Source organism: Podarcis muralis, chromosome 16, assembly GCF_964188315.1.
Source record: "Podarcis muralis chromosome 16, rPodMur119.hap1.1, whole genome shotgun sequence".
NCBI lineage: Eukaryota > Metazoa > Chordata > Lepidosauria > Squamata > Lacertidae > Podarcis > Podarcis muralis.
In genome coordinates this window covers 1,594,874-1,611,882 of record NC_135670.1, presented here as the reverse complement: position 1 = coordinate 1,611,882, position 17,009 = coordinate 1,594,874, and the positions used below count along the sequence as shown (strand labels likewise).

General features: G+C 46.3%; 1 protein-coding gene across 1 annotated transcript; it reads left to right on the top strand.

The window, feature by feature from the left end:
* The first annotated feature begins 1,418 nt into the window (after positions 1-1,418).
* LOC114586631 (T-lymphocyte surface antigen Ly-9-like) lies at positions 1,419-16,754 on the top strand. Its single transcript, XM_077920341.1, has 8 exons — positions 1,419-2,116; positions 5,258-5,602; positions 5,718-6,030; positions 13,144-13,478; positions 13,588-13,890; positions 14,526-14,645; positions 14,795-14,837; positions 15,659-16,754. Exons 1-8 carry the CDS (start codon positions 2,029-2,031, stop codon positions 15,669-15,671), a joined length of 1,560 nt encoding a protein of 519 aa, XP_077776467.1. The 5' UTR covers positions 1,419-2,028; the 3' UTR covers positions 15,672-16,754.
* The last annotated feature ends 255 nt before the right edge of the window (positions 16,755-17,009 follow it).

Here is a 17,009-nt window from a genome sequence, read left to right as displayed (position 1 = left end):
TGCAGAGAAAAGCCGTCGAAACGTCCGGAAACATTTCTGGCGTTAATAGGGGAAAGTTGATCAGAAGAGCGGGGTCAAGATGCAGGATCCAGTTCAAACTGCCCTGCCATAGCTGTCAACATTTCCATTTTTTTAAAAGGGAAATTCCCTCATTCCGAATAGGATTCCTCGCCAGAAAAGGGAAAAGTTGACAGCTATGTGCCCTATAATGATAATAATAATAATTTATTATTTATACCCCGCCCATCTGGCTGGGTTTCCCCAGCCACTCTGGGCGGCTTCCAAAAGAATATTAAAATACTGTGATACATCAAACATTAAAAGCTTCCCTAAACAGGGCTGCCTTCAGATGTCTTCTAAAAGTCTGGTAGTTGTTGTTCTCTTTGACATCTGGTGGGAGGGCGTTCCACAGGGAGACCTCAAAGGTCCGGATAGTTAAAGCTCTGGTTTTCCCAGTAGTGATGTATGGAAGTGAGAGCTGGACCATAAAGAAGGCTGGTCACCCAATAATGGATGCTTTTGAATTCTGGTGCTGGAGGAGACTCTTGAGAGTCCCATGGACTGCAAGAAGATCAAACCTCTCCATTCGGAAGGAAATCAGCCCTGAGTGCTCACTGGAAGGACAGATCCTGAAGCTGAGGCTCCAAGACTTTGGCCACCTCCTGAGAAGAGAAGACTCCCTGGAAAAGACCCTGATGTTGGGAAAGATGGAGGGCACAAGGAGAAGGGGACGACAGAGGACGAGATGGTGGGACAGTGTTCTGGAAGCTACCAGCATGAGTTTGACCAAACTGTGGGAGGCAGTGGAAGACAGGAGGGCCTGGCGTGCTCTGGTCCAGGGGGTCATGAAGAGTCGGGCACGACTAAACGACTAAACAACAACATGTGCCCTGCTCTTGGCACACTTCCGCTGCTCTTTTTGGAAAGGTCGTTCTCGGAATGGGGTGCCCCAGCGGTGGAGAATGCCCCGTCCCTCGCCATTAAAAACAGGAGGAAGAGACGCCCCTCGCCGGCACTCCCTGTTGCAAGGAGCCGGGAGAGGGAGGAGAGCCGCGCACCGCCGGGAACATTCTCCGACGGGAAGAGCCTTCCTGTTGCAGCTGTTGCTCTTGTTTTGGCAAGTCCTACGATGGAAGCGGGGACTCAGTGCTTGTGGGGGACAGAGACTCCTCTCGCAATTTACACATTATTCATTCATGAGCATAAGACTTTTCTTAATAGCCAATCATTGCAAAGAGACCAATTCTGCTCCTCCCCAACATTCCACATACAGAAACACACTTCCGAAGAGAAGCAAACATGACTTCTTCTTGCAGACGTTTCCTCTTCAGAATGTTTCTGTACTTTCTGGGTAAGTCGCGCGCTGCTTTGTCCTGAAGAGCAGTAAGATCTGCGCCAGCAGCTGGTCTTTCCCGAGGCTGGGGAAGAGACTGACCATGATTGTCCTCCCTGACATCTGCCCCTTGCATCTGCCGGACTCCTCTGGAGAAGGATATGGGAAGGCAGTTGTAAGCCATCTTTTTCTCCCCTCTGAACTGCATTTAAGCCAGGCTGCCTGGGATGTAGGGAGACCCCTGCAAGAAACTTTACTGTGATAAAGCCTCGATGTGGTTTTTTTGGGGAGGGTAATGTTGAATTTATTCTGTGTTTGCCAAATTGTTTATTTCTGTCTTTTTTAAAAAAATACTATTATATTCTGTATTTCTTACATTTGTATTTTCAATCCTCTGTATTTTGATGTTTTGAACGTTTGCTGTGAGCCGCTTGCTGGTTTAAAGGGGAGGGTCTGATCTGCTGGGAAGCGACAGGAAGGATGGACGGACATGACCCTGTACTCGGGCAATGCTTATAAGATGAATGAACTGGCTTATTTTAGGGCACCTATCCTGTGCAGAAAAATGAAGCTGTCCTTCTCAGCGTGGTGAAACAGATGCCTCAATGCACACAGGCAGGACCTGAGCTCAACAGCGGCAAGTTTCCCCATTGGTGAGTCCCAGAAACGGTTCATCCGGTGCCTCACTGCCACTCATGGCTCTCTGCACCTCTGGAGAGATACGATGGAGGATTTTTCTCACAAAAGGCCTCTTCTTCAGACTATTGCTCTACTCTTCCCTGGGTAAGGACTTCACTGCTTTCTCTCTCTCTCTCTCACTCAGAAACCACAAGTAACCCACCTATATGCATTGTTATGAAGAGATAAATTATTGGCAATATTGTTTTCTAGCACTCAGGGCCTCCTCTCCCCAGCTGGACCCCTCCCAGAACATGCTTGCTGGATTCAAAGGAAGCTGCAACAGAAGCTTAGCTGTCAACCTTTTCCTTTTTTTAAGGGAAATTCCCTTATTCCAAATAGGATTCTTCACAAGAAAAGGGAAAACTGACAGCTATGAACAGAAGAGTGTGTGTGATATTTGTTACTGAGCTGAAACTGCGTGTATGATGAAGGTGTGGAGTGGAATGAAATAAAAGCACAGGATAAGATGAGTGCAAGTCAACCTTATCTCTAGGGCAGAAATGTTTTGCTGCAGGATTTTGTCAGTCATTACGGTAACTGAAATATACTCAGAGTCGAGAATGGATTTCTCGCCACAGATAACTCATACCACACATAACTCCTGAAGAGGGCCTTCATTCTCACTACCCCTGGGTGTGTCTCTTGTAGGACTGTGAGGACCCGTTTGCGGAGGGGAATGACGACCCTGCTTCCCCATAATAGGCACCCCTTGTGGGCCGACAGTTCATGTTTATGGGTTGTGTAGCCCGTGAATTCTGGCCTGGGGCTGCTGCTGGGCCATCCCCTCCACACCCAGTCCAGGACCTAGGACATGACCTTATCTTTATTGGGATGGTGTGCAACGTCTTGTGCCTAAATGGGGTGGTCGGGAAGCAGCTCCAGGCTCATAACCTCTTGTGCGGGCTCTGGGTCGGGGCCTGTTTCTGGTAGTGATAGCCTGCTGAGGGCGTCCGCGTGGCCCATTGCCTTCCCAGGGCGGTGAATCAGTGCATACTGGTAGCCAGCAAGGAAAATTGACCACCTGAGGACGCAAGGAGACAGCACTTGGGGGGAAGGTCTGCTTTTTTGGGGGCAAACAAACCAAGCAACCGTCAGTCACCATGGTACAAGAAATCATGGAATTTTTTTTTACTCCCCTCACGATTGCAAGACCCTCCTTGTTGATTTGTGAGTAGTTCCGCTCGGCTGCAGGGAGTGTCTGGGAAAAGTATGCTACCGGCACCTCTCTTCCATCCGGGAGTTGGTGTCCCAGGACAGCGACAATTCTGTAGGGTGAGGCATCGCATGCTAGCACCACCGGCTGCCTCTCGTCGAAGTGTGTCAAGACTGAGTTTGAGATGAGCAAGTCCTGACTGCCCGGAATGCAGCCTCCTGGCGCTGGCCCCACACCCAAGGGGCCCGCTTGTCCAGGAGTCTGTGTAGGGGCTCCACTACCACTGCCTTATAGGGGGGGAAGGCATGGTAAAAGTTCAATAGTCCCAAGAAGGCCTGACGTTCAGTATTGCCCTTGGGTGCTGGGGCATCGCAAATGGCCTGTACCTTGTCCCCAGTGGGGTGGACCCCTTCTGTTTTTTTAAAAGATATTTATTGAGAGTTTTTAAGGTATAACAGAAAATGAAAAATAAACATGAACATACAAAAAATAAAATAAAAAAGACAGTTAAAAATATCCATTAATTTTCGATAACATAACTTTCTTACACTTATTTCCCCGGACCTCCTCATACCTCCCTTCTTTGTATTCCAGTTCAATTTGTTAGCTCAGCAAATCCTTACCATTAAACTTTAACCCATTTGTAAAACCTCTTTTTTTCATATCTCTTGAAACATTACAGCTGGAAACCACTTAGTTTCTATCCAACATCCTTCTAACATTCATTAATTTTACAATATTTCTGTAAATAGTCTTTAAATTTCTTCCAGTCTTCTTTCACCGAATCTTCTCCCTGATCTCGGATTCTGCCAGTCATTTCTGCCAGTTCCATGTAGTCAATCACCTTCATCTGCTATTCTTCCAAAGTGGGTATATCTTGTGTCTTCCAATACTTTGCAATGAGTATTCTTGCTGCTGTTGTGGCATACATAAAAAAAGTTCTGTCCTTCTTTAGCACCAATTGGCCGACAATGCCCAATGTGTCCACCATAAATCCCAGAAAGTCCACCTGAGGCACTCCTAGTAGACATTTTCCCCGCTTCACCTTGAGACCCGCCGTCTGGAAACGGTGCAGAACGGTGCGGAGGCGGTCCTCAAACTCCTCTGGTGTGGGCCCGGCAATCAACACATCATCAAAGAAGGGGGTGACACCAGGAATCCCTTTAAGTAGAGAGTCCATTAGATTCTGCAATATGCCTGGTGCCATGCTGACACCGAATTGCAGCCGCTTTACCCTGAATGCTCCTGTGTGCGTCGCTATCGTCTGTGCCACAGGGAATGGTTGTCCACAAGCCGTGGGGGTCCTGTTGAAGTACGCCAACTAGGATCCCACGGGTGTCACCACTTTGGGGCGTGCCGGGGGCCCTTACCTCCCTAGGTTTCGGACAAGGCAACGCCCCCCGGAGTCCTCTACCGGACTACCCTTTCTTTTGGGGAAGGTGATGGCACTTCCTTCCCCCCTTCATTTGCATAACAATTGACCCCTGCCAATGCCTAACCGCCAATACCAAATGAGTTGTGACGTTTGCTACGAGGTAGGCGAAAAAACCAAAAGGCTCGAAGTGTGCCGACTTGGAAAAATTCCTACCAGGCCCCTCGGGCGACCAACCGAAGTCCATAGCAAGGTCAAAGCTAGCTAAACCTAAAGGGTGGGTGGGATGGGAAAACCGCTCGGCTGGAAAGGGGCAAAGACAGCGGTCCCTGGGCGTGCCTAGTCTTCAATAGGCTAGGCCACGCCTCCCCGGCCCGCTGATTGGCGGGCCGGGTAGCCGACACGCCCGGGGATTCCCTGATCATGCGGGGGCAAGGGCCAGCCCCCGCGTGCGAGATGTGGGAGGGATTTCTGCCCGCAACTCCCTCTCCTCCCAGGTCGGAAATGGCTATGCTGAAGATTCACCCTTTCACCATACCACTGACACCTGCAATATAATTTTTAGGCCCCTTCCTATTACGTTTTAATGCTGCATTTTAAATTGTTGCAACCTGCTCTGGGACCTCATGATGGAAGATGGATAAGGAGCTCAAAACGATAATGATACTAATTTTCTCCTTTGTTTGTATCTCCTCCCCCCCCACCCTCCCCTCACAAGACACTTTAAGCCATGCAGTAGAGAATCCAACCCATCAGGTGAAGGGAATCCTGGGAGGATCAGTCTTGTTTCCTGCCAATGTATCTCTAGGAATAACAGTGGAGAAAATGGAATGGGGCTTTTACCCCCAAGGGGGAGGCCGGGGCTATTGGCTGGCAGAATTCAGTCATGGGAAACTGGAGCACCAAAGTCCCACCAACCGGTTTGAACAACGACTAGACATGGTGGACGAGACAACACTGAGGATCAAAGACCTGGAGTTGGATGACAGTGGGATCTACAATGCTCGCATCTGGCTTACTAAGACACAGTTTCAAGAACAGCGTTTCAGCCTCACAGTTTATGGTAAGTTATTGCTTTCACTGTTTGGCTCATGGAATAGGATCAGCACCATTTCTCTACATAGGTACTGGTAGGGGTGGGACATAACCCTTGTGCTGATTTCATTTGTGTTTCACAGAGCCAGTGCCAACACCACAGATACACTTTCAGGAAGTCTCCCAGACTTCGGAGGGATGCAGTGTGACCCTGCAGTGCCAGGCACCTAGAAAGGAAGAGTTCAGTATCTCATGGAAAAGAGGGAACCCCCCAAGGGCATTAGGAAACAGCCTGGACGAGTATCAGCTTTCTGACAGTGGAAGGAATCTCCGTGTCTTCTGGCGAAAAGACTCTTCAGACTCGGCGTTCACCTGCCTGCTTACTAATTCTGTTGACCAAAAGAATGCCTCCTTTGACTTGCTCAAAATTTGCCCAGGTAATGACGGTGAGCAAGTGTGACCTAGTCAGTGTATGGAGGAATAGCTGCATTTAAGTGGGATAGTTCAGCTGGTAGAGCATGAGACTCTTAATCGCAGGGTTGTAGCTTTGAGCCCCAAGTTGGGCCAAAGCTTCCTGCATTGCAGGGGGTGGGACTAAATGACCCTCGTAGTCCCCTCCACCTCTCCAATTCTGTGATTTGTAGAAATGGTTGAATTGCTTTTGGCTTCCTGGGTATGTGATCTTCTGAATCTCTGTGTTTTATCTAATTTTATCATGAACGAATTGGGCAATTATTGGTTGCGATACAGTTTGTAAATGAAGAATAAAAATAAAACGATAGGGGGAAATGAAATGCAAACTGAAATGATGGACCTAAACTCCATTAATATAAATGGAACAGACTGGCACATTTGCTGACCTTTCCAAGTCATGCAGGAAGGTCACTTTGGTGGTTGTTATTAGAGAATATTTCAAGAGACTCTCATTGCACATTGCAGGTGTACAGGTCGGACGCCAGAGACATATCATTATCTCCATTGCAGTTGTCATGTTGCTGTTCATGATGGTGGCGGCAGTGATGTGGACGAGGAGGAGGAGGAGGAAGCGAAAATTCAAAAAGAAGGAAAGAGGTAGGGCCTGGGATGGAGGCTGCTTGTCAAATACACCTTTACTTTACTTTTGCTTATTTTGAGAGGCAGAAGTTGGTCCATGCCATGGAATAAATATGTCTCTTCAGATATTCACTCATTCATACTAGAGGACATGGAGAGCTCTTCTGCACACCAGAACTCAGCAAGAAGTCCACAAGAAGATGGTGATAATCAGGTGAGATGAGCTCGTGAAGTGGTGAAGGGATGATGGTTCAGATCTAATAATTATAAAATCGTTACAATCGTGATCTGTTCTTATTTTGAAAAACAACAACACACAAAACAGATTACAAACAGGCAACAAGACTAAGCCACAACTAACCCTCTCCCTTACCCAACTCACTGATCAAGAGGTTGGTTGGTTGATTGATTTAAATTTATATAATGCCCATCTGGCTGGGTGTCCTCAGCCACTCTGGGTGACTTACAACATATATAAAAACACAACAAAACATCGAATATTGGGGGGGGGGATCCTATACAAGCAACCAACAAACCAATAAATTAATAGAAACCACCAACAACAATAATAACAAACAGTTTGCAGTTATACCCCAAGTTATACCCAGTTATACCCAAATCAAAGTAACTGCCAACCCCAACTAAACATTTAACCGACACCAACCTGAAAAAAATGAAACAGGGGAACCAAAATTAGAACCATTTAGAACACTTTAGAACATTTTAGCCAGTTGCCCCAATCCAAGAATTGTTCCAGCAATGTCCCAGTGGCTTCCCAGGACCCTCTTTTAGCTGTTCAGGGTGAGTCTGGACCCTATTCCCTAGGTCAGGGGGAAATGGGAAATTTATTATGGCATAAGGCAGGGGTAGGAACCCTAAGACCAAGGGGCCGGATCTGGACCAGTCACCTTCTAAATCCGGCCTGCGGTCAGTCCGGGAACCAGCGTGTTTTTACATGAATAGAATGTGTCCGTTTACTTAAAATGCATCTCTGGGTTATTTGTAGGGCATAGAATTTGTTCATTTTTTTCTTCAAAATATATTCCGGCCCCCCACATGGTCTGCGGGATGGTGGACCGGCTGAAAAAGGTTGCTGACCCCTGGCATAAGGCATTATTATGACATTTTACCTGTATTATGGCATAGGTTTTTGTGAACAGGAATCCAGTTCATACAATTCATGAAGGAGAGGGAGGCAGCCTCTGCAAAGAGCCAGTTCCCATCCGGAGAACATGCATGCACAGTCAAACTGAGCAGGATTAAACCCTCCTCTCACCCTCTGGTGAGCAGAGCATTTAGTCCTTCTGGCTGCAGGATTCTGCTTCTTCACAGCGCAAGATGCATGTATAACAGTCCCCAGCAGGATTTCAGTCTCCACTCAGCAGCTACTCTGGGTGCCTTCTAAAATGCTAATTGTATCACCAATTCCAACTGGAATATGAAACAACAATTGGGGAACTAACTTAGAGTGAGTGATCCAGGAACCTGTAGAACCAAACGCTAACCCAAAATGAGTGGAAATATTGTCTAGAGAAGGTGTCTGTGATCTTTCTTAGGGCACCATTGGGCTTTGCCAGAACCCCATTCTTCCCCGGGTTTATTTAGGTGGGTACAAATCCTCAGTGACTTTTTAAGGAGCTGCATCTGAGTCTCTCCTGTCATGTTCTATAGCTGGTTCTGGTTCTCTCTGCTCCTGCAGGTTTTCTGGGACAGAACGGAATTTTCAGTGAGTTCCCCACCACCCTGGAAATCCTGTCTGTTCTGTCTGTCCCAGAATCTTCAGGGAATGAACATTGCACCCCACAAGCCAAGGACCTGGAGGAGAAGGCAGCCCTCTTGAAGACGGTGCTAGAGATCCCATTAAGGGACCATCAGGGGAGAGAACCACCGAAGACCCCTCCTGGCCATCAGTACTGGCGAAACCATACGTACCCCAAGACGAAACAGTGCCGGCAATGGTGCCTGGATTCCATTGTTGAATTAACTGGACAAGGTTCAAAGCTGCCACTGAAGTATATTTAGGTCATTAGTATAACAAAGGAAGCTGCTTATGCCAGAGGGCAAATGGGTTGGCCCCCTCCCTCACCTGGCTGGCAGTAAGAAAGAGTTGAGTGTGTGTGAGCTGGGCTAAAAACAGGCGGGTGACAGAAGCCAGAGAGTGAAAGCCATGCCTGATTTCCTTGATTGTGTCTGTGTAATTTTTAGCTTTCAGTTTTACAGTTTAAAACATCAATGACTTCCCTTCTTCTCTTTTCATGGTTCAATTTGCATACCATAAATCCCTGTATATTTTACAGAAACGAAACCATTCAGTATTCCAATAATACATCCATCCAAACTTATTTACACTGTTGGATTTTTCTTAATGCTGCCAATGTTTTCAAGTGTACACAACCCCCCCCCCCATATATTCAATAAACATTTCCCAATCTTTTTTAAATGTATGTTCTTCTTGTTCTCTTATTCTATATGTTAGGTCTGCAAGCTGCACATATTCCATCAGTTTAAGTTGCCGTTCTTCTTTAGTTGGGATCTCTTGTCATTTTCCATTTCTGGGCTAACAGAACATAGGCAGCAGTAGTGGCAAACATAAACAGCCTTTTTTGACACCTGGGAATTTCCATCTGAACTATCCCCAACAAAAAGGACTCTGGTGGGGTTCTTTTGAAAGGTACTTTTGAACATTTTTTTCAATTCATTATGGATCATTTCCCAATACTCTTTTACCCATTTACAGGTCCACCACATATGAAAGAACATTGCCTCAACCTCATTGCATCTCCAGTGCAGATAATCACTTATCAGATTCAGTCTTATACATCTTAGCAAGTCTACTCGGAGCTAAATACCATCTGCAAATCATTTTCAAATATTTATCCTTCAAAGAATAACATGCTGAAAACTTCAGATCGTTCTTCCAAAGTTTTTCCCAAAAATTAAAATATATCCTATACAGTGGTACCTCGGGTTACATACGCTTCAGGTTACAGATGCATCATTCAGGTTACAGACTCCGCTAACCCAGAAATAGTACCTCGGGTTAAGAACTTTGCTTCAGGATGAGAACAGAAATCGTGCTCTGGCAGCAGTGGGAGGCCCCATTAGCTAATGTGGTGCTTCAGGTTAAGAACAGTTTCAGGTTAAGAACAGACCTCTGGAATGAATTAAGTTCTTAACCCGAGGTACCACTGTATTAATAAATGCTGCTCTTCACATGCTTGTGAGCAGGATCGGATCATACACAGAGCTCCTTGAAGACTGATCTGATCCTGTGAATTGCTGCTGCTGCCCCCATCTCCTCCTATTCCTAGCTTAAGACATTGATTTAGCTTAAGTTGCCGTTTTTCTTCGGTTGGTAATCTCGCTCGTTTTCCATTTGGGGGCTAACAAAACGAGACATATTTTCCTTATTATTTAGCTGCTGGCTAAATAATAGCAATAATAACTGATGCAGTTGCTTAGTAGGCATCCACAACATACAGGCTCCTGCGCAGTATCCACAAGCAGTGACTTCCAAAGAGAGGGCGCCCTCTTCTGCCCCCCCCTCTCTGCGCCTCCGCTCCCCACACTGAATGATTGAAGTCTCTGGCGAGAGAGGCGCTGCAGAGAAAAGCCGTCGAAACGTCCGGAAACATTTCTGGCGTTAATAGGGAAAAGTTGATCAGAAGAGCAGGGGTGAGATGCAGGATCCAGTTCAAACTGCCCTGCCATAGCTGTCAACGTTTCCCTTTTTAAAAGGGAAATTCCCTCATTCCGAATAGGATTCCTCGCAAGAAAAGGGAAAAGTTGACAGCTATGTGCCCTGCTCCTGGCGCACTTCTGTTGCTCTTTTTGGAAAGGTCGTTCTCGGAATGGGGTGCCCCAGCGGTGGAGAATGCCCCGTCCCTCGCCATTAAAAGCAAGAGGAGGAGACGCCCCTCGCTGGCATTCCCTGTTGCAAGGAGACGCGAGAGGGAGGAGAGCCGCGCACCGCCGGGAACATTCTCCGACGGGAAGAGCCTCTCTGTTGCAGCTGTTGCTCTTGTTTCGGCAAGTCCTGCGATGGAAGCGGGGACTCAGTGCTTGTGGGGGACAGAAACTCCTCTCGCAATTTAATTTCTCAACATTATTCATTCATGAGCATAAGACTTTTCTTAATAGCCAGTCTTTGCAAAGAGAGCTATTCTGCTCCTCCCCAACATTCCACATCCAGAAACACACTTCCGAAGAGAAGCAAACATGACTTTTGCTTGCAGACGTTTCCTCTTCGGAATGTTTCTGTACTTTCTGGGTAAGTCGCGCACTGCTTTGTCCTGAAGAGCAGTAAGATCTGCGCCAGCAGCTGGTCTTTCCAGAGGCTGGGGAAGAGACTGACCATGATTGTCCTCCCTGACATCTGCCCCTTGCATCTGCCGGACTGCTCTGGAGAAGGATATGGGAAGGCAGTTGTAAGCCATCTTTCTCTCCCCTCTGAACTGCATTTAAGCCAGGCTGCCTGGGATGTAGGGAGACCCCTGCAAGAAACTTTACTGTGATAAAGCCTCGATGTGTTTTTTTGGGGAGGGTAATGTTGAATTTATTCTGTGTTTGCCAAATTGTTTATTTCTGTCTTTTTTAAAAAATTACTATCATATTCTGTATTTCTTACACTTGTATTTTCGATGCTCTGTATTTTGATGTTTTGAACGTTTGCTGTGAGCCGCTTTGGGCACAGCTCGTTGTGGAACAGCAGCATATAAATAAACTCAATCAATCTTAATCAAGAGAGAAAGTTATTGAGACAGCTCGTATTGGTTTCTCTTTCTCCTCTGATCTTTGCTGGTTTTTGAGGGGAGGAACAAAGAGCCATGAAAGGAGTCAACAACAATGGAGGGGAAACACAGTTTTCCTTGGATGAGAAGGGGAGGGAAAGCGAGCACAGACAGCCTTGCTGGTTTAAAGAGGAGGATCTGATATGCTGGGAAGCGAGAGGACAGAAGGAGCCGACCGTTGTGTTCAAAAGTTCACAACTCTTGCGAATAAGACCCTGTACTCGGGCTACGCTTATAAGATGGATGAACAGGCTTATTTTAGAGCATCTATCCTGTGCAGAAGAATGAAGTTGTCCTTCTCACAGTGGTGAAACAGATGCCACAAAGGGAAGTCCACAGGCAGGACCTGAGCGAAACATCAGCAAGTTTCCCATGGATGATTTCCAGAAGCGGCCAGTTTGGGGCTTCACTGCCACTCATGGCTCTCTGCAATCCACAATACACGACATTGGATTTTTCTCACAGAAGACCTTTTCTTCAGAGTATTGCTGTACTCTTCCTTGAGAAGAAGAAGAAGAAGAAGAAGAAGAAGGGGAGGAGTTTGGATTTGATATCCCGCCTTTCACTCCCTTTAAGGAGTCTCAAAGCGGCTCACATTCTCCTTTCCCTTCCTCCCCCACAACAAACACTCTGTGAGGTGAGTGGGGCTGAGAGACTTCAGAGAAGTGTGACTGGCCCAAGGTCACCCAGCAGCTGCATGTGGAGGAGTGGGGAAGCGAACCCAGTTCACCAGATTACGTGACTACCGCTCTTAACCACTACACCACACTGGCTCTCGCCAGAAGAAGAAACCCACCTAAATGCATGGAGGGGGCACTCTAAGTTTGATTTGGCATGAAAAGATAAATTATTGGCAATATTGTTTGCTAGCACTGAGGGCCTCCTTTCCCCAGCTTAAACTGACTGCTCAGAAACCCATTCCTTCAGAACCCTCCCAGAACACCCTGGCTGGCTTCAAAGGAATATCCAAGATAAGGCTTAATTCTTTTTGGCAAATTTGTTACTGAGCTGAAGGGGGAGCGGGGAGAGACTGCTTCTATGATGAAGGTGATCATCTCCCCTGAAGGTGTGGAGTGGAATGGAATCTCTAGGACAGAAATGTTTTCCTGAAGGATTTTTTCCTGTCATGTGTCAGTCATTCACCAATACAAAAGAAATGTCAGTTAAGAGCAAGCAGTGAATTAGAGGAGCCAACAAATGAGTAGGAAAAGGCGACTGGGGATCTTGGTGGAACAGAGTCAGTTTCTTCTTTGAACTCTGTATTAGCTCTGTGTTAACTTATCTCAATTTCACACAAAAATAGTGCATAATCATATTCTCCTGAAACACACATGCAGATTGTTTTTAGATTGCTGCTTAGCATAATTTTTCACTGGGTTAGATCTTTCTGTATTGAGTTTTCAACAGACATTTTGCACAGCTCTGATTATGTAAAGTGCTTTGAGGCTTTATTAAAACCAAGAAGTATAAATCTTGTGAACTGAAATAAATGAACTTTTGTTCCTCGTGAGGGGAAATTCTACTTACCATATTTTTTCAGAATTTTTCCTTGGGACAATTACACAAAGCTAGATATTCCTAAAATTTCAGCACTGCAAAGCTTTGAAAAGATTTAAGTGTTTAATCAATTGCTTTTCAGACTTCACTAAAAAACGATAATGATACTAATTTTCACCTTTGTTTGTATCTCCTCCCCCACCACCCGCTCCTCACAAGACACTTTTAGCCGTGCGGTGGAGAACCCAACCCATCAGGTGAAAGGAATTCTGGGAGGATCAGTATTGTTTCCTGTAAATGTATCTCTAGGAATAACAGTGGAGAAAATGGAATGGGACTTCTACCCCCAAAGTGGTGGCCTGGGCTTTTGGCTGGGGGAATTCAGCCATGGTAAACTGGAGCACCCAAGTCCCACTGACCGGTTTGGACAACGGCTAGACATGGTGAACGAGACAACACTGAGGATCAAAGACCTGGAGTTGGATGACAGTGGGATCTACAATGCTCGCATCTGGTTTATGAAATCACGGTTTCAAGAACAGAGTTTCAGCCTCACAGTTTATGGTAAGTTATTGCTTTCACTGTTTGGCTCATGGAATAGGTTCAGCACCATTTACAACATAGGTACTGGGTGGGACACAAACTTTATGTTGCTTTAAACTGTCTTCAACAGAGCCAGTGCCAACACCACAGATGCTCCATCAAGAGGTATCCAATACTCTAGAGGGATGTAATGTGACCCTGCAATGTCAGACACCTGGAAGGGAAGAACTCAAGGTCTCCTGGGAAAGAGGGAATCCCCCCAGGGCCTTAGAAAGCAGCCTGGATGAGTTCCAGCTTTCTGATAGTGGAAGGCAACTCCATGTCTTCTGGAACACCATACCTTTTGACTCCACATTGACTTGCCTGGTCAGCAACCCTGTCAGTGAAAAGAGAGCCTCATTTGACTTGTCCCACATCTGCTCAAGTATTGGAGGTGAGCAATGTATCTTTATCCAGAGTTGCTGTTTGGGGTCTTGGATAGCTTACACCCTATGGGGATTCAAGGAGAGACATTCATATATGCAAACACACCTCCTCACATGCTTGTTGACCAGTGTTAGAGCAAATTCAGTCCTGCTTGAAGATTGCCCTGACCCATCTGAATTGCTGCTTCTGCTGCTTCCTCCTCCTCCTCCTACCCCTAGGTAAATAAACTACATTTGGAGAAGGCCAAAATGAAGGCTGCAGCAATGTCTGTCTGCACAAAGGGTTGTGCTGTAATTCTGGATCCAGCCCTGTGGCTACACCACCCAGTAGCCAACGTGGTGACTTGCAGAGGCTGCCAGACTCTACCCAGCAGCATAATCCCTGCCCGTTGGCCCTGCTGGCTGGAGCTGATGGAAACTGGAGTCCAGCAACATCTGGAGGGCATCGCATTTCCTGCCCCTGTTTCAACACCTCTTTTCATGTCTCCCCTTCATCTCACCAGCTTCTTGTATCCTAACGGAAGGTATTTTTGTTTTGGAAGTCTGTCCTGGCATTTCATTCATTCTGCTTCTCTCATGTAGGGTAATCACTTTGCTTGTTGCTATTGAAGCATTTTCAAGAGTCTCTTATTGCACATTGCAGGTGAACATATTGGAACCCAGAAGATCCTGTGGCTTATTTATGGTCTCTCTGCAGTTTTCTTTTTGTTGGGAATTGTGACTGTGGTGGCAAAATGCCAGTGGAGAAAAATGCATCAAAGAGGTAGAACCATCTCTATTAATCTTCTTCCCATCTTACCTGGGATTGGGGCTCCCTACCAATATGCCTCTACCTTTACTGTGTTTATCATGAGAAGCAGAATTAGGTCAGTGTCATGGAATAAATATTGTTTCTCATGTTACACCCCACAGAAATTGTCCGTAGGTTTCCAGAGAGGCTCTCACAACTTTTCAGGTAAGATGAGCATGCAGAACAGGGATTATACTAGATAATAACAATGGAAGCAACCAGTATGTCTGGGAAGCATTTATTATGCATAAACATATTTTGAAAGTTGTAATTTGATATTTTTAAAAACCAGTGAAACACAAAACAGAATTCAGGCAGCAGGGCTCAGCCATAACTCCTCCTCCTCCTTACCAATCCCCTAATCGAGGGAGAGACAGCCAATCTCTGCAAAGAGCAGCCCAGGTCTGGTTGCAAGTGCGCTTCCAAGCAGCCCCACATTGTTCCTAGATTGTGTGTGCCTATTCCCATCAGGGAAACATCCACACTCAGCCAAACTGAGCAGGGCTGAACCCTGGTTCAATCGTCCTGGCTGTGAGGGCCTGGTTTCCCACAGGGAAAGGGCTTGTGAAACAGCACTGAACAGGATTGCACCCTTCACTCATCAGCTATCCTGGACTCTTACTAAAATACTAATTTTATCATTAATACAAACTGGACTCATATAATAACGGAGACACAGACTTTACCTTTAAAAATGTCATTCCTGGAGTAAGGAAACAGACCACTTTTGTCTATTACAAATGGGCACCTTCAGCTATGGGGAATGATCCAGGAACCTGTACAACCAAACACTAACCCTAGATACTGGAATAGAGAGATAGGGAAGAGCCCTGTGACCTTCCTTAGGGCACTGCTGGGCCTGGCCAGGGCTCAGTTCATGCCCAGGGTTTAGGTGGGGTCAAATGCTCAGAATCCCTTTTAGGAGTTGCATCTGAGTGTCTCCTGTCATGTTCTGTAGCTGGTTATATTTTTCTCTGCCCCTGCAGATTTCCTGTGTAAGTGAGGAATGTCACATGAGTTCCATACCGCTTTGGAAATTCTGTCTTCCTATCCATTCTGACCCAGGAGCAGACACATATACCTCAGAAGATGAACAGACCAAGGGTTTGGAGGAGCAGGCATGTCTCTTGGAACCAGTGCAAGTGATTGTTTTGAGGCAACGTTGACAGTTCACCCGGCACAATGGCCAGAGCTTCCCAGTCAGGAGCAGGGGCACCCCCCTCCTCAATAGATGGAGTGCCCCTCCATCCTCAGCCAGAGATTTCCCTGTTTGCAGCTGCAGTATCCTCTCCCCAACAGCTGGACCTGCCAGGTGTCATGGACATGATGTTTGCAGAGCTATTGGAGGAGGCACCAGGTGGGGAACCCCCGAGGGAAGAAGGCTCAGAGCCGGAGGATTTTGGGAGGGATGACAATGAGTGGTCAGAGGGAGAAGAGGCAGCAAACTGGGAGGAAGCTGAAGAGGTAACAGGGTTTAGTGAGCAGGAAGAAGCGGTGGCAGAGAGGAGTCCAGAATCAGAGGCAGAATCAGAGGCTGGAGAGGAGGCGGGCCATGAGGTAGAGATGAAGCAGGCTGCTGAAGAAGGCAGGGAGTCTCCCTCTCCTGCTGTGACCAGCTCCCCTCCCTCCAGAACATGAAGAGGAATGAAGACGGTAGAGCAAAGAGAGACAAGCCAGAGGGCCCCCTCAACAGCCAGAGCACACACACAACCCTCATCAGCACCCAAGAACCCGGGCGCCTAAGTTCTTTTTGAAAATTGACTTTTATTCAAGATTCTCTTGGTTTATAAAAGTACATACCTTGTCTCATTTTTCAGGTTGCACAGTCTTCTGTTTTTGTAAAGTTTTTATTAGAAATTTCAACATAACATTTTATCAAAAGGCATATCACCCTTAGTCCCCCCCCTATTTTCCCCCTCCCAAGAAAAACCCACCCTCCCCTCCTCCCGCAACTTCCCTCAGCTCCTCTCTCTGGTTTTTCAATACATGTAATTCTCTGCATATTATAAAATTGTAAAGAACCTTAATTTATCTAGCCATATGTTCTTAATAATAAATTTGTGAGTGTTTATTCAAAACCTGCCAAGGAGTCCAGTTCATTTTGTTGTTTCTTTAAGTAATTTGTAAAAAGTTCCCATTCTTCTTTAAAGTCACAGTTGTCCTTCTCACACAGTTTATGTGTCAGTTTCACCAATTCCACATAGTCCATCAGTTTCTCTTGCCACAGTCCTTTAGTTGGGATTTCCTCATTCTTCCATCCTTGTGCTATTAAGACTCTTGCTGCCATTGTCGCATACATGAAAATGTTCTTGAATTTCCTTGGCAGGTCTTTTCCTA